Genomic DNA, 20,051 nt, shown 5'->3' with positions numbered 1-20,051 from the left:
GATTTTGGAAGTACTTATTACTGCTAAATTAAAACTGAATTGTAAACTCTTGTGGTCAATCAATCAAAAACTCATCATTCTGACAGGTAGCAGAATGCAGGGGTAGGTTGTATTGCTCTCAGATACTACAGTGCATGCAGGCAGCTATACAGAGTTCCACAAAATAAAAAAAAGTTGTTTATAAAATTAAAATTCATTTGTCAGACAAGATCATGTGACTGTACCTCAAAATCCTTACATGTACATAAAGTACATAACTCTACAAAACTACTTCACCAACCCACCCAGTTATTAAAGGCCACCTTCTATACTATCCTGCTTAACACCTTCCTTCTCTTTTCCCTTACTTTATATTTGCACATTACTAATTGTAAGTGTACAGATACTAAGTGTATCTGACATCCTGGAATGAACTTGTCATAACAACACTCTGTAAGCTACATTGAGCCTGCAAATAGGTGGGAAAATGTGGGATACAAATGCAATAAATATAAGCATAAACCAGTGATAGAGCAGGTTTAACAATGCTTGCCAATATTACAATATGTGTTAGCTTCAGACTTCAATCCAATTAGTAGAAAAAACAAACAAACATATTTTTGTTCCACTGATATTTTATCCATATAATAATGTACTTTGGCTTGCATATTAAAGGACTTTGATACATTTACCTGGTGTATTGGTTAAAGCCATAATAGAAAAACATGATTTATCTTTGGATGAAAAGAAATGTCATAGATTAGGGACTTTACAGATGAATTTACATACCTAGTCAAAATGGGTTATGGGGTATGGGTTAGTAGCTAAATGGTTTACAATAAAAATAAAGCCTAAAATTAAGAGGAGACATATGAACTACACAGGAAGGAAACCTAGGTTACAATTTTATCAAAAAGATTAACAGCAGCACAGTGATTCTAACTGTAGTCTGTGTACAATTTGATGAGTTCTGTTAGAAGTCATGCTTTGAAATTTAAAGATGGCTTCTGGTGTCAGAAGTTTGTTATTGGAAATATCCAGCTCTCGTAAAGACTTCATGCTAGCTAGAACAATCAGAGTCTCTTCAGGGAAGTTGAGGCCCCTAGATTTAAAAATAAAAATAAAAAAAGGGTTCAACTTTTCTATGTGATACATAAGATGTGCATCAGTATCAAAAATATTTATTACAGGGATTTCTGACTCACTCTGGTACCAAAGTAATAGAATAAGGTACAAACACAGAATAATTACCCAACCAGTGTTTCCCAACACGTGGTACAAGTACCCCTACACCTACAGGGGGTATGTGGCAACCAACAAGAAAGAAAATTGATCCTTCTTACACTCTCCCTCTGTTATGCATTCATCAGCAGCAGCAGTTCAATTTGGAGCAGGCACAGAAGCTACACAGGGCACATGCAGAACAGTTCTCTGTAGTTAGACATCCCAAGAGGTACGCAGCAGGAAGAAATTAGATCCCTGTTGCTCCCTCCCCCTTTTGCGCAGTCCTTCAGTGGTTCCACTTGAATTTGAAGCAGGTGCAATGTGCAGCATGCCTCTGTAGCCTCTGTGCAGCAATCTGATCCTGACCCTCCACTGATAGAAACCTGTACCTTTATCTTGCCTCCTCTGAAGCCTGGAGACATGTGAGTCCGGTCAGAAGATCCCATTTTATTGCAGTTGCAGCCTTACTCCATGCTGACTCACCACTGCAGAAAACCAGCACCTTCCTCTGGCCTCCTCTGAACCCTGGGAGTCGAGTCAGGAGACCCTATTACATTACAGCTGTAGCTTTGCTTCTTGGCTTGCCACTGCACAAGTACAGCTCTATGCTGACCCACCATGGCCAAAAAGCAGCATCTTCCCCTGGCCTCCTCCAAACCACTGGCCGTGCAGTCAGGTCAGGAGGCCCAACCGTGGCTACAGTTCCAGCCTTGCACTGGTTCCTCAGCCAAGAACTTGCAACCTCAGCGCTGGTTAAGGGACAAAAACTTTGCTGTGAGGTTGGGATGAGTGGATACTGCAAGAGAAAAGAGATGGTGGTGGAGAGAGGAAGAGGTGGGGTACAGAGGGGAGATCTGGGGGTAAGAAGAGGGGAAGGGGCAGGATGGGAAAAGAGAGGGGAATTTGAAAAAAGGGGCAGGAGAGGAGAGAGAACAAAGTAAGTGTGTGGCATGAAAGAAGTGTGGGAAACAAGAGAACACAACAGAGATGTCATGATGGTACAGAGGGAACCGAGTGTTTATGAGGCAGGTAGGTGTCATTAGAAAGTTGAATGGAGCTGCCAAGCTCCTCTTGTTGTTTCTTCGAGGATGCAAGTTGATATCCTAAGGCTGCCGAGTCTTGTGGGGGGGGGGGGGGGGGGGGGAAGGAGGGAATTTTCCCACCCTCAAAGAAAAAGGGGCATGGCCACCCAAATCTATAAGCTGCCACTGAGAGGTAATATGATGGAGCTATTGAACGCCTCTTGTTATTGTTCTGGGATAGAGAGGTGATATCTTGGTGCTGCCAAGCCCATCTTGATGTTTTCTCTAGGGTTGGAAGGGGTTATTTTGGGTCTGCTGAGCCCTTTACCCTGTTTCTGCAGGGGGTGGAAGCCTCCCAGCCTCAGAGAAACAATAAGAGGGACTTGGTGGCCCCAACCTATAAGCTCCCACTGAGAGGTGATATGTTGGGGCTGCCAAGCTCCTCTTGTTGTTGCTATATCTCAGGGGGGGGAGGAGATTTATATAGGTTAATTTGCAATACTGCAAGATGTTAAGCCTTTGGTAATTGACTAAAATAAAGTATTTTACCAACATTCCATTTTTGGAACAAAGAGGCCTTTTTACTAAATCTTAACTTACATTAATGGAATTAGCACACACTAAATGTTACGCATTCTATTTTATACCCATGAGCCAGGTGACACTGTCACGACTGTGGTCGTGACTCCTCTTTTACTCACCTTATTTCCCGATGTTCAGCTTCCAAGATGGCTCCTGTCTGTCTTTCCTGTGTGCTCACTTCCTGTGTGTTCCAAGCCTCTCTTTGGTGTCAGTGTGTTCCCTGTTCCTGTCCTGCAGTAGGTGACATCATCAGTGAGAGTCTTTATAAGGAAGTGGTGTACTTGCATTCAGGGCCTTTGCATTGCCAAGGGTTGTCAGGTTAGTCGGTGTGCTGTTGCACGTGCCCTTCTGCTTTGTCTTGCTCTTGTCTCTGGGCTTCCAGTCCTTCTGTTTGCCTTGTTCTCTGTCTGTGTTTATCAGCTACTGGAGCTTCAGCCATTGCTGTGCTCTCTGTGTTTGTCAGCTACTGGAGCTTCAGCCATTGCTCTGTTCTCTGTCTGTGTCGGTCCAGTCTGTCTGTAGGTTCAGTCCAGTAAGTCCTGCCAGTCACTTGCACCTGGGGGCTCAACCCCTGGGGAATGGTGGTCAAGCGCAGGCGAAGACCAGCTTATGTGTATATCCTGAACCCTGCTTCTGCCCAGCTTGTGTCTATATGGAAAACAAGCCAGCAGATCAGTATAATATCCAAAAAGACTCTATTGAAGATACTGTACATGAAACAAATGCCCGACACAGGCCGTGTTTCGCCCAACAATAGGGCTGCGTCAGGGGCTAGTCAGTGTCTTTATTAAATAAGATTGGTATCAAATTCTCTAGTAGAACAAATATATATGAAGTCTTCTTCATAAAAAACCAGCTTGAGCAGCACAAAATAGCATATCCTATACAACGCCAGAAAATCAGTGAATAGTCTGCTAACAAAAGCCGGCTATTCACTATTCACCGATTATTGAAACAATATGGATGCCCATCTTTTGTTTCGATAATATGGTCAGGGACGCCAAAATCTTGAAATTTTGGTCGTCCTTAGAAATGGTCATCCCTAGACTTAGTTGTTTCTGATTTTCGGCAATAATGGAAACCAAGGATGCCCATCTCAGAAACGACCAAATGCAAGCCCTTTGGTCGTGGGAGGAGCCAGCATTTGTAGTGCACTGGTCCCCCTCACATGCCCTAGGGGGCACTACAGTGGACTTCATAAAATGCTCCCAGGAACATAGCTCCTTACCTTGTGTACTGAGCCCCCCAACCCCCCCTAAAATCCACTACCCATAACTATACACCACTACCATAGCCCTTATGGGTGAAGGGGGGCACCTAGATGTGGGTACAGTGGGTTTTGGAGGGCTCACATTTACACCAGCCTGGGTCTGCCTGCCTGAAGTGCACTGCACCAATTAAAATTGCTCCAGGTACCTGCATACTGCTGTGATGGACCTGAGTATGACATCTGAGGCTGGCAAAAAAATATTTTGAAAGATGTTTTTTGAGGGTGGGAGGGGGTTAGTGACCACTGTGGGGGGGGGGGGGGGGGGGTAAGGGGAGGTCATCCCCGATTCTCTCCGGTGCTCATCTGGTCATTTCGGCCACCTTTTTGTGCCTTGGTCGCAAGAAAAACAGGACCAGGTAAAGTTGTCCACGTGCTCGTCAGGGACGCCCTTTTTTTTCCATTATGGGTCGAGAACGTCCATGTGTTAGGCATGCCCAAGTACCGCCTTTGCTACACTTCCGATACGCCCCCTTGAACTGTGGCTGTCCCTGCGACGGAAAGCAGTTGGGGACATCCAAAATCAGCTTTCGATTATACCGATTTAGACGACCCTGGGAGAAGGACGCCCATCTTCCGATTTGTGTCGAAAGATGGGCGTCCTTCTCTTTCGAAAATGAGCCTGATAGAGAGTTAAAAGTAATATTCCACCAACATTTATAGTTACATGTTTTACTATAATCACATTTAATGCTAACAAACTTAGCCCAATGTTCCATTTTTGAAACATGCCTAAAAATTGTTAAAAAATGTACAGATATTACTTTAAACATCACATATATGCCTTAATACACTCAATATCTAACACATTTCAGTGACACCTTGCAAGTCTGTCCTTAAAGCATGGTGGGAAAAGAAAGGTTAATAACCATGTCACAGGCCTATCAACCCAGCAAGCTGTACCACATACCAAAGGGGAATTTGTATTTGCCTGTTAATTTCCTTTCTTTGAGTACTGCCAGCAGATGGAGCCAGAGAAAAAACAGCTCAGAGGAGAATTCATTTCCCATACAGAAGGTTGGTGCTGGCTTCAGCTTCTCAATATCCTATATCAAAGCTAAGACAACTGAAGGCAACTCTTATGTTCTGTGTTCCCAATTCACTATTAAAGCCAAAACTAATGTGGTCCAAATCATCATTTCATGGTCACTAACCCAGGAATAAGAATTCCATACACCAAGAATACAATTTATCTTCAGAGTGAGCTATAACATACTCACTGCTTGCTTTCTGAATTTATCAGACTGAGAATCCTTGACTCACTGTTTGCTTTCTGAATTTATCAGACTGAGAATCCTTGACTGCCATGGTCTCCATGGGTAGGTTCTAGACTGATCTGCCAGGACTCAAGGAAAGGAACAAAAATCAGAAATTCCATTTCCTTATTGTCCATGCCAGATGAGTGGGATGTACCTGAGTTCTACACAGACGGAGCATGAGGAAGGAATGATAGTTTTCAGGACCCCTAAAGCTAAAAGATGAAAAACCTCCAGACCTGCATACCAATGCTAAGTCATATTAATATACATTAACCACTCCTACCTGAGATAGAGTTTTGCCAGACGTGGGCATCTTACAGGCAGCTTTGTCAAACAAAATACATCAAACCCATACGAGAAGCTCAAGTCCAAATGTTTTAAGTTTCTGGCACAGAGAAAAAGTTGATGAAGAGTTTCATTGTTAATCCGAGTTCTTATGGCACAGAATTTTTCCAGTCTAGGAGGTATGCAACAAAGATCTAAAGAACTAAATCCTGTCAAATGAAAAGGAAGCAAAAATCATTGACATGACCTCATGGGGGTAAAATAGGCTCCCAAAACCAACATGGATGCACACATTTACACCTGACCAAAGCTGGGTAAGTGTGTGTGTACTCATGTATTTTATAAAATATGCACATACTCTGCAACTCTGCGTTTCCTCTATCCAAATTATATCTTCCTGGGAATGTCTATCACTACACATACTTAAGTATGCATACCGCTGCTCAATTTTATAAAAGGCCTTTGCACCGCGTAAAATTACCCCCTTAATGTAGGGCTTGACAGCTTTTTAGGATCTAGGAGCCAACCCAAAAATTTAGGATCCAGACTTGGAATAACTGGAATTTTTATTTATCCAAGTTTATAAATTGCACATTCATAATAAGGTTAAGATCATACACAACAAGTTATGTAACACAATAATAGGGAAGGAGCAGATAAGAGGCTACCACTCTTCCCATCCCCTACACATCCACAGCAGAACTGGCAATAAAGAGAGGTTTTTAGCTGTAGTTGTTGAAACAATGAAAGAGAAGCTAAAGCTACAGCTGCTAAGGGTGGATAGGGTGGTGAACCCACCCACCTACTTCCAGAAGCTGTAGCCTTAGCCTTTCTCCATTGCCTGCCTGCCCCCAGCAGCTGTAGTTTTACCACAGCTCCCTACTGCTAAGTCCATACACTCCCAGCAACCACAGCCTAAAACCACTCACTCACCCAGCAACCCCAGTAGCAGCCCCAGCATCACATCTTTGCCCCCCAGTAGTTGCCTCTGTGAACCTCTCCTCTAACCCCCCCCACCAAAAAACAAACAAACCAGTAGCCTCTCTCTCAATCCCTCTTCCCACTCCTCTCCAAAGAACAGGATTCTTTAAAACTTTTAATTGATCCTACCAATACGGTTGTTGGAGAATCACTTCATGAGTAACCATATTCCTTATATGGAGTGGAGGAGTGGCCTAGTGGTTAGGGTGGTGGACTTTGGTCCTGGGGAACTGAGGAACTGAGTTTGATTCCCACTTCAGGCACAGGCAGCTCCTTGTGACTCTGGGCAAGTCACTTAACCCTCCATTGCCCCATGTAAGCCGCATTGAGCCTGTCATGAGTGGGAAAGCGCGGGGTAAAAATGTAACAAAAATAAATAAATAAAAATATTCCTTATAGGCCGATTCTGTAATTGCTAGCACTCCAAATATTCTCCTGATTAATGACTGCAACAGAGTATGCTGTTTTATGGTATGTTTTGTGGTTTGCCAATGTGTAAAATAGTTTTGAAAATATCGCAAATTCTCTTTAGTTCTCATTAAGAGTAAGTTCTCTGTTTCTTTGTAAGCACAAATATCTTTGTACTCCTTTTACCACAGGTCATCTTCTACTTGATTTCAAAAGATCACAATTATGGACTTGATATAACTGAACTATAGTCACAGGCAAAGATGTGAAACACTGGGCTATGATATGAAAAAAAAATTAAAGAACAAAAAACAGCCTTACCTACAAGGTTTACTTCTGTCAAATTAGGAAGTTTCTTTAACATGAGGTTCAAGAATTCCATGTTGTCATTTTTGTAATTGTGCAGGCTAATGGTCTGAAGAGAAGACAATTGGCCTAATGCATTTTCTGTAAGACCTGAATGGTCGAAGTAGATCAGCTCCAATTTCTGGAGCTGTAGTTTTGGTAAACAGGACAGTTCTGGGAGTGTAAGAGAAAGCAAAGAAAAAGGTAAGGTATTGAAAAAAGAACACAGAAAACAAATGCTGTCAACAAAACTCAAAACAATAAAGGGTGAAAACTATGCCATAAGGAATACCTTTTCATTAGGGCCATATTTAAGAATATAAGAATACCCATAATGGGACAGACCAACTATACATCTATCTAGCCCAGTATCCTGTTTCAACAGTGACCAGTCCAAGTCACAAGTACCTGGCAGAAAACCTAACAGTAGCAACATTCCATGCTACCAACCCCAGGGCAAGCAGTTGCTTCCCATGTCTGTCTCGAGCAGACTATATACTTTCCCTCCAGGAATTTGACCAAATCTTTTTTAAGCCCAGATACACTAACTGCTGATACCACATCCTCCGGCAGAGTTCCCTATAGGCGCCTACATGGTTAGTGTGTGCACTAATTGTAGGCGTGTTAAAAATGTTAACGCACCTTAGTAAACAAAGCCCCTAGATCTTTGTCTAGGGTGCTGACCCCCAAAGGTGGACCTAGCATCAGGTAATTTCAATTTGTATGATTCTTCCCAATGTGCATCACTTTGCATTTGTCCACATTAAATTTCATTTGGATCCCAGTCTTCCAATTTCCTAAGGTCTTCCTGCAATTTTTTACAGTCCATATGTGTTTTAACAACTTTGAACAGTTTTGCATCATCTGTAAATTTAATCATCTCACTTATTCCAATTTCCAGATCATTGATAAATATGTTAAATCTAATCTTGCACTTAATATACTGTTAATTCCTTAAATGGGTTGGAAGTGATGTACAACAATAATTAAACATACAGTTGAATATTTACAAATACAATTTGCACCAAATCATTGTAAGATAGACCTACAGATTAGATAGTATTTACAACTAATTATTCATTAAATAAGAATGGTTTAAGACTCTTACAAAATAGACCATAGGGACTTTCTAATCTTAAATCTGATGGTAAGGAGTTCCAAAATCAGGTTGCCTGATAAGAATATGGTTACGTTTAGATAGTACCAGTCCCAGTACAGATCCCTGTGGCACTCCACTATTCACCATCCTTCATTCAGAAAAATGGCCATTTAACCTTACCCTCTCTTTTCTGTCCAATAACCAATTCCTAATCCACAAGAGAACATTGCCTCCTATCCCATGACTCTAATTTTCTCAGGAATCTCTCATGAGGAACTTTGTCAAAAGCTTTCTGAAAATCTACATACACTACATCAACTGGCTCACCTTTAAGATGGACTTGGGAAAATCTACTGCTTATTTCTAGGATAAGCAGCATCAAATCTGTTTTATTGTTATGGAATTTTGCCAGGTACTTGTGACTTGGATTGTCCGCTGTTGCCATTCTAGTCTGTCCCAGTATGGCAATGCTTATGTTCTTATGACATCTGTATAGCAGCATTCTTAGAAAATGGCCATACAGATGACCATGCGGAGCAGAGGGTCAGCCTAGTGGTTAGTGCAGTGGACTGTAAACCAAGGGACCCAGGTTCAAATCCCATTTTAACTTTGTTTTTCTAATTGTGAGCCCTCCAGCAACAGGAAAAATACTTCCTGTACCTGAATGTGGATCACTTCAATAGCCTTCAGGCTTGCAGGTGTCATATTTAAGTGCAGCCAGTATTTTTTCTGTTTCTGGAGGTCTCTCAATTAAAAAAAAAAAAAAAAAGAGTTGAAGTAGGATTTGAACCTGGGTCCTTTGATTTACAGTCCACTGCACTAACTACTAGGCCTTTCCTCAGACCTGCTTGTTAAGAATGCCCATAATAACTAAAGCTGTAATACAGCCTGGTATCCCCTTCCAGTTTCACTTTCAGGTTGGAGGGAGGGAGGGGAACAGCAACCACTGGGGGATTACGGAGGTGTCATGCCTTAATCCCTCCAGTGGACAGCTGCTCAATCAGAGTACCTTTTTGTAACATGGACGCTCTTGAAACAGGTCTAAATAAGAACATCCTTTTTTAGACAGGGACGTTTCTTCCCCTTCAGTAATCGCAGTTGGATGTTCAGATTTCAGGCCCTCCCTAGTCCCACCCATAACACGCCCCCCTTGCTATCTGGACAAACTGCAGGTTGGATATCCACATTCTGCCTTTGTAAAATTGAGATTTGGATGTTTCAAGCACATGGACATCCACTTTGGCCTTTTGAGATGTCCATATGCTTCAAAAACGAGCACCATGGTAATTCCCACATTGTTAACGTGGAATAGGGCAAAGAATAAGTGGGGAGATTGGTCTACGTTAAATGCTAATGACAGCATGATGCAATTAATGCCACCTTAATAGCTAACTGCATCGCATTACCTTCCATTTAGTAAACACAGAACAGTTATTTACCATGCCTTAACTGATTAGCAAATTGTTAAGAACACTTGCAACCACTAGCTTAGGCTTTGCCGTTATCAGGCATTAATTTTAACCTTTAACCCATGGTAATTGTGAAATCTTATTACACCTTTGTAATAGGTCCACTAGTGTTTAAAAGTGAGTTTTAGAATATTTATTCTGTATTTCCCTTGCTACTGTTAATTCAAGAAACAAATATTGATTTCTAAATAAATTATTTATATTTTATACTTTGGACTTTCTTAAATAAAAATACAATGGCAATTTCTTAGATTTGTTTCCTTTTGATATTATTCCCCTGCTCAAATGTTTCACATTGCAATTTACACATTTTGTATAGTTCTTTAATTCTTAAAACAAGATTACTGACTGAAAAATTAATAGCAAGGAGATGTAATCTCAAGCAGAGTTTTACTTAGAGGCATATTTTCAAAGCACTTAGCCTTCCAAAGTTCCATAGAAACCTATGGAACTTTGGAAGGCTAAGTGCTTTGAAAATATGCTTATTAGTGTATTGGTATAACATGTTCAGTGAAGGCAAGCTCTAAGACTAGCTTTCAATGGTACGTTGGCAGTGAATTGAACAGTGATGTCTGTTCTTGAAACACTCATGCTCTAATGCACATTTCATATAAAAAGGTTATTTTCAAAAAGTACGCAGTTGCAGATATGTACTGTAAATTACAAACAACCACATTTAAGCAAGATCACATTTTTAAAGTCACTTTCACCCCAGAGATTAGGGTTTGTTTGTTTTTTTAAGTGACACAATATTTTCAAAGCACTTAGCCTTCCAAAGTTCCATAGGGTTCTATGGAACTTTGGAAGGCTAAGTGCTTTGAAAATGAGCCCCATACATATATGAGCATCAAAGATTCCCATTCTCACCAGAACTAGAATGGCAATGGGACTAAAATGGTCTACATACATAATTTCTACAGACCATGCTTAACCATCCTAAGTCTTCCAGAATCTTAAGTTGACATCACCAACAGTCCCCTCCGTCACTCGCATAACAAAAATTGTGAAGAAAAGATAAACTATACCAGGTTTCAGACAACTGAAACGTACCTCCTTCTCGACTGCCTACAGCTTCTGGCAAGATGAAGCATTCCGACAACCTCTGTGTATTTTTTAAATGAACAGTAATAGAAAGTTCTCGGAGTTTAGGTAAGTGGAACAAAGCAGACTGTACACCCACTGCATTCAAAAATCCATATTTGGCATGAAGAGACAAAAAGAACAAGTTCTTCAAACAGGCAACTGCAGTCAGTGGAACACCAACAAAACATTTGATATTGCACAAAGACAAGTGAGTAAGCTGATTATAGTGTACAACTTCCATTAATATATGTCTGTCCAGTAATCCAGAACAGTCTTTCAAATGCAATTTCTGTAGCTTAGTTAAAGGATGCAAAAATGTTAATATTTCTTGTGTCAAGCAGGAATCTATGGTTAGATTCAGAAGGCCAGGCAAAGAAGTAGTCAGTTTTTTCCACTGTTTCATTTTCATCTTTTTCACTTCTATGGCGTGTATCTTTCTATTCCGAAGCAGTTCCCAAAAATCATCATTCAAAGGAGTAATGTTTCCTAGGACAATAGTGGATTTTTTCCATAGAACAGGATGGTCAATTAATGTCTTAAAATAATTGAATGTAGCACGCACATTGGCTTTCTCAGTGGGAGAAAGATATGTAAATATCTCCATCCACAACTCCTGTGGCAAATGAAGCCTTTGGGCAACAGGCGACATTACTACTGGTTGGTTCTTGTTGATGAATCTTAACTTTCAAGTCAGCTGCATCAATATGAAAATAAAACAAATAGCAAAATTAACTGTCAGTTCATCAATAGGATCAAGATCTTATCACCACTTCAAAAGGAGTCACTAACGACCAGTGTCTGGTTAATAAGCAAGAAGGAAGATGGACAGGAAAGCCACTGGCCAAAAATTTGCTCCGTTTCTCCTAAGTTTTCCCTAAACTAAAATAATTTCAGAAAAGAACCATTCTAAGAGTTTTGTACCTTTATTGTAGCAGTAATTCCTTTCTCTCTTCACTGCAAAGCTCAAGCCCAATGTGCTGAAGAGATTTTGCAAAAGTGGGCTTTGCACAGAAAATAGTGAAAAATATAACACCAAAATTTCATCGTATTTTCTGCACAAAGTCTCTATTGCAAAATGACTCTGCAATAGCAGGCTTTGCGGTAATTGCCACATACAGAAATTTCTTTATGCTATAAAAGGGGCATTTTGAAGTGGTGGTATCTTATCCTGTTTTTTTGTTGCAATGACTTATTTCTGTTCTGTGAGTTCTAACATTGTATTTTAGGTCTACAGTCATACATGAAATTGCTATACCCTAGTCTTTTTGCCTTGTTCAGTAAACAATATTTGCACTACACACAAGAAGCTCGTGCTTCCTTGTACGCTACATAAAACCACATAATTTTTTTTATTGATGACAGACATTACAAAGAAAGGATACATTAAACACTAGAAATAGACAAGTGGAGAGGCATAATCAAACGTCACCGGCGATCTATTTTGGCGGCGGCGCAACAGCTGGCCGGAACCGTATTTTCGAAAAAGATGGCTGGCCATCTTTTTTTTCGATAATACGGTTTAGCCCGGCCAAATGCCAGAGTTCGCCGGGGTTGAGATCGCCGGTTTTATTTTTCAGCGATAATGGAAAAAACTGCCGGCCATCTCAAACCCGGCGAAATGCAAGGCATTTGGTCATGGGAGGAGCCAGCATTCGTAGTGCACTGGCCCCCTGACATGCCAGGACACCAACTGGGCACCCTAGGGGTCAGTGCGGTGGACTTCAGAAAAAGCTCCCACATGCATAGCCCCCCCCCCCCCCCCCCAAAAACCCACTACCCACAAATGTACAACACTACCGTAGCTCTTAGGGGTGAAGGGGGCAACTACATGTGGGTACAGTGGGTTTTGGAGGGCTCCCATTTACCAGCACAAGTGTTACAGGTAGGGGGGGATGGGTCTGGGTCCGCCTGCCTTAAGTGCACTGCGGTACCCACTAAAAGTGCTCCAGGGACCTGCATACACACAGGCCTCTAGGACTTGTTGCTGCTGTATAACCTTGGCACACCAGTTGACACCTGAAGACTAATCTCTTTGAAAAATTCCTTTATTTGAATAAGCACATTTACTCACAGTTAACTGCAGATCAGAGGTTGTGTCCCACTGGCAAAGAGTCTCCCTGAGACCGAGTACTGAGTACTCCCTGAGTACTGAGATTAGCAGTAGGTCAGAGCTGGCAGAATGGTGTACAATGCCCTCTTTCAGCAACATTCAAGGTAATAACTAAGTTCTCTAACATGGGTAACACATGAAAGGGATCTAAAACTGGCTGACAAAAATGGCCACTACCTCATGGACTACCGGAAACAAAACTGGACACACTCTGACCCAGTTAGCAGGGGGAAAAGCACCATGGGAGTAGAGTCCACTACCCTACACCCACCACAATGCATTGCTGATGTGACTTTGCAGTGCACCTAACAGAAAAGGTGTCACACTCACCTAAGAGCCACATCACAACCAGGGAAAGGCTGTCAGAGGATAGAACACATTCTGCTGTCATGGAGGTGGGTACGGCATTTGAGGCTGGCATACAGGCTGGCAAAAAAGGTTTTTAGTTTTATTGTTTTAGTGTGGGAGGGGGTTGGTGACCACTGGGGGAGTACGGGGAGGTCATCTCCGATTTCCTCCGTGGTCATCTGGTCAGTTGGGGCATCTTTTTGAGGCTTGGTCGAGAAATACTGCTGAACGCCGCTTTTTTTTCCCATTATCCAGGAAAGTCGGCCATCTGGTAGCCACGCCCATGCTCGCCCATGTCCCGCCTTCGTTACGCCGTCGACATGCCCCCTTGCCCTGCAAGTTCCATGCTCCCGTGTTTTGAGTTGCAGATGGCCGTTGTCTCTCTCTCTCCATTTGTCTCTGTCAGTGTCAGGCAGGCCTGCGTTGGCCGCTCTCTCGTCCCCTCCCCTGCGAGTTTCAGGCCCCCGTCTTTGGAGCTGCGGTCCCCCCGTGGCTCCCTCCCTCTCTCTCTCTCTCAGTGGCAGCACGACCTGCGTTGACTGCTCCTCCGTCCCCTCCTGCCCTCCCCTGCGAGTTCCATGCCCCCCTGTCTTCGGAGTTCCAGACCCCTGGGCCTCTCCCTCCCTCTCACTCTCAGTGGCATGGCCGACCTACGTGGCCCAGTCCCTCCCCAGCGAGTTACATGCACCCGTCTTCAGAGTTCCATACCCCCTCTGTCCCTCCCTCTCTCTCTGTGCCAGTCTGATCTGCGTTGGACGCTCCCCCTCCCCTCCCCTCCCCTGTGAGTTCCATGCCCCCCCTGTGTTTTGAGTTGCAGACCCTCGCGCCTGTCTCTCTCCCTTTGTCAGTGGCAGCCCAATCTGCGTTGGGCGCTCCCTCCCCCTTACCCCCCCTGGGAGTTCCCTGCACCCTGTCTTTGGAGTTCCACACCCCGTTCATCCATCTCTCTCTGTCCTCCGAGTTCAAGCCCCCTTCCCCTCGGACTTTCATGCCCCCTACCTCCCTGTTCTCCGGGTTCCAGGACCCCCCTCCCCTTACAGTTGCAGGACTCCCCCTCCCATTCCAGGCCCTGCCTCTCCCCCCCCCGTCTCGTCCCAGGACCCCCTCCCCCCCGTCCCGTGCCCTCCGAGTTCCATGCACCCACTGTCGTCCGAGTTCCACAAGCCCACGGCTCCTTCCCTCTCTCTTTCTGTGGCCTCCGAGTGCAGGCAGGACGTGTGCGGCTGCCCCTCCCCTTCATAAGTGCCGGCTGCTCTTTAAAACTGTTTACCTCCTGCTCCGCCGGTAACAATGAAGTCCAGCACGCACGGACGCCGCTTCAGACTGACTTCGCTTGTTTCAGCTATGCCTCTGGTCCCGCCAATCCGCAAACAGGAAATGAGGACGGGACCAGAGGCACAGCTGAGACAGAAGCGAAAGCGAAGGCAGTCTGAAGCGGCATCCGTGCGTGCTGGACTTCCTATCCTTCACTGGCTTCCTATCCGTTTCCGCATACAGTTCAAACTCCTCTTATTGACCTATAAGTGCATTTACTCTGCAGCTCCTCAGTATCTCTCCACTCTCATCTCTCCCTACGTTCCTCCCCGGGAACTCCGTTCACTGAGTAAATCTCTCTTATCTGCACCCTTCTCCTCAACTGCTAACTCCAGACTTCGTTCCTTTTATCTTGCTGCACCATATGCCTGGAATAGACTTCCTGAGCTGGTACATCAAGCTCCATCTCTGGCCATTTTCAAATCTAAGCTAAAAGCCCACCTTTTTGATGCTGCTTTTAACTTCTAACCCTTATTCACTTGTTCAGAACCCTTATTTTATCATCCTCACTTTAATATTCCCTTATCTTTTGTTTGTCCTAATTAGATTGTAAGCTCTGTCGAGCAGGGACTATCTCTTCATGTTCAAGTGTACAGCGCTGCGTATGTCTAGTAGCGCTTTAGAAATGATAAGTAGTAGTAGTAGTAGACTTCACTGTTGCCGGCGGAGCAGAAGGTAAAAGGTTTTAAAGAACAGCCGACACTTACGAAGGGCAGGGGCAGTCGCACACATCCTGCTTGCACTTGGAGGCCACAGAGAGAGAGAGAGAGAGAGGGAGGGAGGGAGGGAGGTGCTGGGCGGTAGAAATCAGAGGGGGGGGGGGCGTGGAACTCGCACGGGATTGGGGCAGTGGTGTAGCCAAGGGTGGGCTTGGGAGGGCCTGGGCCCACCCACTTTGAGCTCAGGCCCACCAGTAGCAGCACACCTATGATGTGGCCGGCAGAGATTCCCAAGCTGAAAACTCCCAACAACTGTCCCTCCTGCATACCTTATAAATAGCAGATCTTCGCTTGCAGGAAGCAGCGACTGATACATACTGCTTACACCGGCCCCACAGCCTTCCCTCTGACGTATTCTCGCCTATGCGGAAACAGGAAGTTGCATCAGTGGGAAGGATGTGGGGCCTACATGAGTAGTGTGTATTAGTTGCACCTCACTGTTGGTGAAAATCTGAATTTTAAAAGGGGTGCAGGAGAGGGGGGGATATTTGAGAGACCACATGGCATGCAGACGAGGAGAGACCAAATCACCTATGGGATGGTATGGGGTGGGGTTCTTCTGCCCACCCATCTTGGGCCCAGGCCCACCCAAAATTGGGTGTCTGGCTACGCCCCTGGATTGGGGCTGTCGGACGGGAGTGGGCCCGTGGAACTCGGACGGACTGGAGCGGAAGGAGGGAAGGAAGAAGGGTGTCGTGGAAGGAGGGAGGGGGATATTCTTTACTCACCTCCGGTGGCTGGTGCTGGGTTCCCTTCCCTCTCACTTCCCATTGGTCCGCCGTGTGATGTCATCCCCAGGGCAGACCAACGGGAAGTGTGTTATGAACCCAGGCATCCAGACGGAGGTGCAAATTATTATATAGGATATTCCATCCAGGGTTGCCAGATGGGCGGTTTTCCCGCCCAATTGGACAGTTTTCCGCAACCCGCCGCGGGAAACTTTTGCCCACAGCGGGCTGCGGTTTTTTGGGCTCGTTTTCTTTTTTCTGTGCGGGTTTTGGGCGGTTTTTCGGCCGGCGGGGGTGGGGCTAATGGCGATAGAGGCAGGGTTTGTGACATTTTGGGCGGGGCTGATGACGGAAGGGGCGGGGTTGATGACTGCAGGGGTGGGGGTGATGACGGAAGGGGTGGGGTGTGTGCGGTTTTTGAGTGGGAATTTTTTTTTTATATGGCAATAGAACACGAGGCTTCCCAAGGCAGCTTACAAAATGAACCCATCAGGAAACAGGATATCCTCACTGAAATTTGACCAGTTGTATTGTATAGCACACTGTAGAAAAATGAGCACACAATACTGAGTTTATAAGTGTTGTTTCTACCAGCTACACTAATTTGTAAGTTATTTTAGTGATATAAACATGAAATAAAAATTGAATATATACATATGGGAAATGTTTTAATAAAATAAAAAGCTATCAGATAAGTAATAAAAACCCAACACTTTTGTTCACCTTTTAAGGCACTGCATATCCAACTGGAACAGCTTTAGACTTTTTACAGAATGGACCACACATAGGGAGTCCTTTATTTGTAATAATCTTTGGCTATTGTTTTGGGTGAGCGAACACAGCGGCAATCTCAGCCTATTGGCTTCAGCCCATATGAGCTAGATAGGGTCACCCCCGTCTCCTGTTTTCATCTGTCCTCCGCGCACCCCACCCCCCCTCCCCGGCTATTTCTTCCCTCCCCTTCCCACCCGGTTACCTTTTTTTTCCATTTTCAATAAAATCCTCTTCGCCCCGGCTGCAGATGTGGCGGCAACACTAGTAAAAAGCTGCCTGCACTGGGCTTTCCCGAGCCGTTCTGCTGCCTACCCCCGTCTAACGCAACTTCCTGTTTGGGAAGGGCCGACGTATGCTGCAGCAGGCAGTTTTTCAGTAGCGTTACCGCGGGCGGCTTCAGAGGTGAAAAGGATTTTACTGAAAAACACATAAACAAAAAAATAAAAAAAGGTAGGGCGGAGAGATGCCAGACCATGTGCGGACTGGAGCGAGGGGGGCGGAGAGAGACAGTGGCCGGCGGTGACGTCATCGGCTCGGCGTTTAGCGCCCCCTTTGGACTAGACACTGGAGTCTCAGCCTGGGGGTGGTGGTGGTCCAGCAGAGCCGGTTCTGGGTCCGGCCTTACTCAATGGATTGGCGCACTGCAGCGGGCCCCCTAAAGTCTTCGGCCCGAGGCATGATCCTACTTGGTTTAGCCTTTAATCCGGCTCAGAGAAGAGGTGGTAGTTACAATTAGGTGAGTAAAGAACTGGCGGGCTTTTTAAAAAGTTTTGAATAATAAAGCTGGTCGGTATTATTTTCATAGAGGGCTTTTATGGAGCATTTCTGAGCTCGCAGAGTAGTGGTGAGGTACTTTGGGATAGAAAGAGGGCGAGAAAGTGGTCGTTCTTCTCCTGCTTTGTTATTTGACAGTTTAGTTCCTGCAGATGGAAATTTTTTTACCAAAGGTTATTTCTGTATCTCTCTTTTGTTTGTACAAATAGAGAATAAATACTTATGGAGGTGCCATCAATAGGGGTTTCTAGGGGCTGAGTCGACACCATAATCCAGAAGGAAGCCTTATAGTTATAGACCACTCCAATACAACCTTGTATTACATATGGGCAGGCTCCATGTGCTGATGGGAGAATAAACCCAGTCTAAATTGAATATTCAGTGACTTGGTAATCTGCTTTTCCATATCATCATGCTGATCAATCCATAGACTGGTGGGTTGTGTCCATCTACCAGCAGGTGGAGATAGAGAGCTATCCTTTTGCCTCCCTATATGTGGTCATGTGCTGCCGGAAACTCCCCAGTATGTTCTGTATCTCAGCAGGTGGTGGTCACACACAGCAGCAGCTCTGGCTAGGCCTCCAAGCCTAATTTTTAGGTTTTGTTGAGTGCCTGGGGTTTAGGGCTCTTCTTGAGCAAGTGCAAACCTGGTGGTGCCAGGTCCCTCCTTTTCTCCCCCCCCCCCCCCCTGGCTCCGTTTAAAAAAAAAAAAAATTTTTTGGACGTCCTTAAGGGCGTTTATTTCGACATTTATTTAAACGTTTATTGCAGCTACTCACTGGGACACCAGGTCGTTACAGCTTGGAGCGGAAAGCAGGTAATTTTACCTTTTTGTAGCGGGCAGGGGGTTCCCCGATTGATCTCCACGTGGCTGATGGCGTCGGAGGGCGAGGGCGCAAAGAATCGCTCCCCGGACCGCGTGTGCGCGTCTAGCGGGGATGCGGGGGTTTTAAAGTCTGATTCGCCCTTGTTGGGTGTCAGTTTGGAGGCCGGTCAGGGTCCCGGTTCTTCCTCCGGTGCGGCAGTTTTTCCCGCCATAAACGCCCATCCCCCGCGGTTCGCCTCCGCCATCTTGGCCGGCCACGCTGCTCGGACGGCTTCTTCTTGGGCCGCCCTTGAGGTGGGAGACGTTAATGCCATGGCGGCCCTTCATTTGGGCGACGGCAGAAAAGCGGCTAAAGTTAAGCGCCGTTCTTCCCGCGCGGCTCCTTCACGGAGTGTCGTGCCGGACGCCATCTTGGATGCGCAGCATGTTTCTCCCCCACTCTTGCGAGCGCCGGTTGAGGGTGCGTCTAGGGCTGTGGCCCAGGCTGCTGAAGTGCACAGTCTGGGGGGTTTCTCCCCCGAGTTTATTTTGCTGCTGCATCAGGCCTTCCTTATGCAAGACGCTGCCCCTGCTCCCTTGTCCGATAAAGGGATTGAGGCCCCCGGAAGTAAACGCCCTCGGGTGGATTTCCAGGCCTTAGAGGACTCTGTCTCCTCTGATGTAGATGAGGGCAGCGTATCTGAGTTCTCCCAACGGTCCTTTGGGGATTCCTTGGAGGAGACGGATTCCCGCTCGGGTGGAGCGGATGACCCCTCTGCAGCGCAGATCTTTCGCTCAGAGGACTTGCCCAACCTGTTAATGCAGGCCATGAGCATTTTGAAGATTTCCTGTCCAGAGGACGTCTCTCCCTCAGCCCCTGTTGGCTCCGCCATTATGCTGGGGACGAAGCGCCCGCCTAGAACCTTCCACGATTTCGGCTCAATGGGATGTCCCGGAAGCGAGCCTCAAAGTGGCTAGGGCTATGTCCCGCCTCTATCCTTTGCCTGAAAGTGAACGGGAGGCCTTTCTTTGGCCTACCGTGGATTCTTTAATCACTGCGGTGACTGAGAAAACGGCGTTGCCGGTGGAAGGTGGCACGGCCCTAAAGGACGCCCAAGACAGAAGATTGGAGGCGGCCTTAAGGTCGTCCTTCGAGGCGGCTGCTTTAAGTTTGCAGGCCTCAGTTTGTGGCTCCTATGTGGCCAGGGCGTGCCTGACGCTTGTGCAGCGGGCTTCCCCCTCGGATCCTTCCTTGAGGGCTGACTGGCCGGCCCTGGAATCGGGCCTGGCTTATTTGGCAGACTTACTGTATGATGTCTTGAGAGCCTCGGCTAAAGGTATGGCTCAGACAGTCTCTGCGCGGCGGTGGCTTTGGCTGAAGCATTGGTCTGCTGACCACGCATCTAAGTCCCGCCTGGCTAAGTTGCCTTTTAAAGGCAAGCTGCTCTTTGGGGTCGAGCTGGACAAAATTGTGAC

At 45.5% G+C, this 20,051-nt stretch overlaps 2 protein-coding genes across 2 annotated transcripts in view; one reads left to right on the top strand and one right to left on the bottom strand.

Moving 5' to 3' along the window:
* Window positions 1-430: 430 nt before the first annotated feature.
* Window positions 431-17,440, bottom strand: LOC115478141 (internalin I-like). The gene is made up of 5 exons (XM_030215387.1): window positions 17,199-17,440; window positions 10,971-11,697; window positions 7,329-7,526; window positions 5,617-5,827; window positions 431-1,081 (listed from the first exon to the last, which is right to left on the bottom strand). The coding sequence occupies exons 2-5, from the start codon at window positions 11,650-11,652 to the stop codon at window positions 898-900; spliced, it is 1,275 nt and encodes a 424-aa protein (XP_030071247.1). The 5' UTR covers window positions 11,653-11,697; window positions 17,199-17,440; the 3' UTR covers window positions 431-897.
* A 211-nt stretch (window positions 17,441-17,651) lies between these two features.
* MIS18BP1 (MIS18 binding protein 1) overlaps window positions 17,652-20,051 on the top strand; it is a 328,661-nt gene continuing 326,261 nt past the window's right edge. Inside the window, exon 1 of the mRNA XM_030214962.1 lies at window positions 17,652-17,732. The gene's annotated coding sequence lies outside the window, so the exon portion shown is untranslated. The remainder of the gene's footprint in view (window positions 17,733-20,051) is intronic.

The sequence above is a fragment of the Microcaecilia unicolor genome, chromosome 9 (genome assembly GCF_901765095.1).
Source record: "Microcaecilia unicolor chromosome 9, aMicUni1.1, whole genome shotgun sequence".
NCBI classification, from domain to species: Eukaryota; Metazoa; Chordata; class Amphibia; order Gymnophiona; family Siphonopidae; genus Microcaecilia; species Microcaecilia unicolor.
Note: the sequence above shows the minus strand (reverse complement) of the source record. Positions and strands in the feature narration are given on the sequence as shown.

Excerpts from the sequence above, each read along its gene's own strand:
- LOC115478141 (XM_030215387.1), bottom strand. The coding sequence starts at position 11,652 with ATGTCGCCTGTTGCCCAAAGGCTTCATTTGCCACAGGAGTTGTGGATG. Across the intron at positions 5,828-7,328 it reads GACAGAAGTAAACCTTGTAG|GATTTAGTTCTTTAGATCTT; the intron begins GTAAGGCTGTTT and ends TTCATTTGACAG. Across the intron at positions 1,082-5,616 it reads CTGGCAAAACTCTATCTCAG|GGGCCTCAACTTCCCTGAAG; the intron begins GTAGGAGTGGTT and ends TTTTAAATCTAG.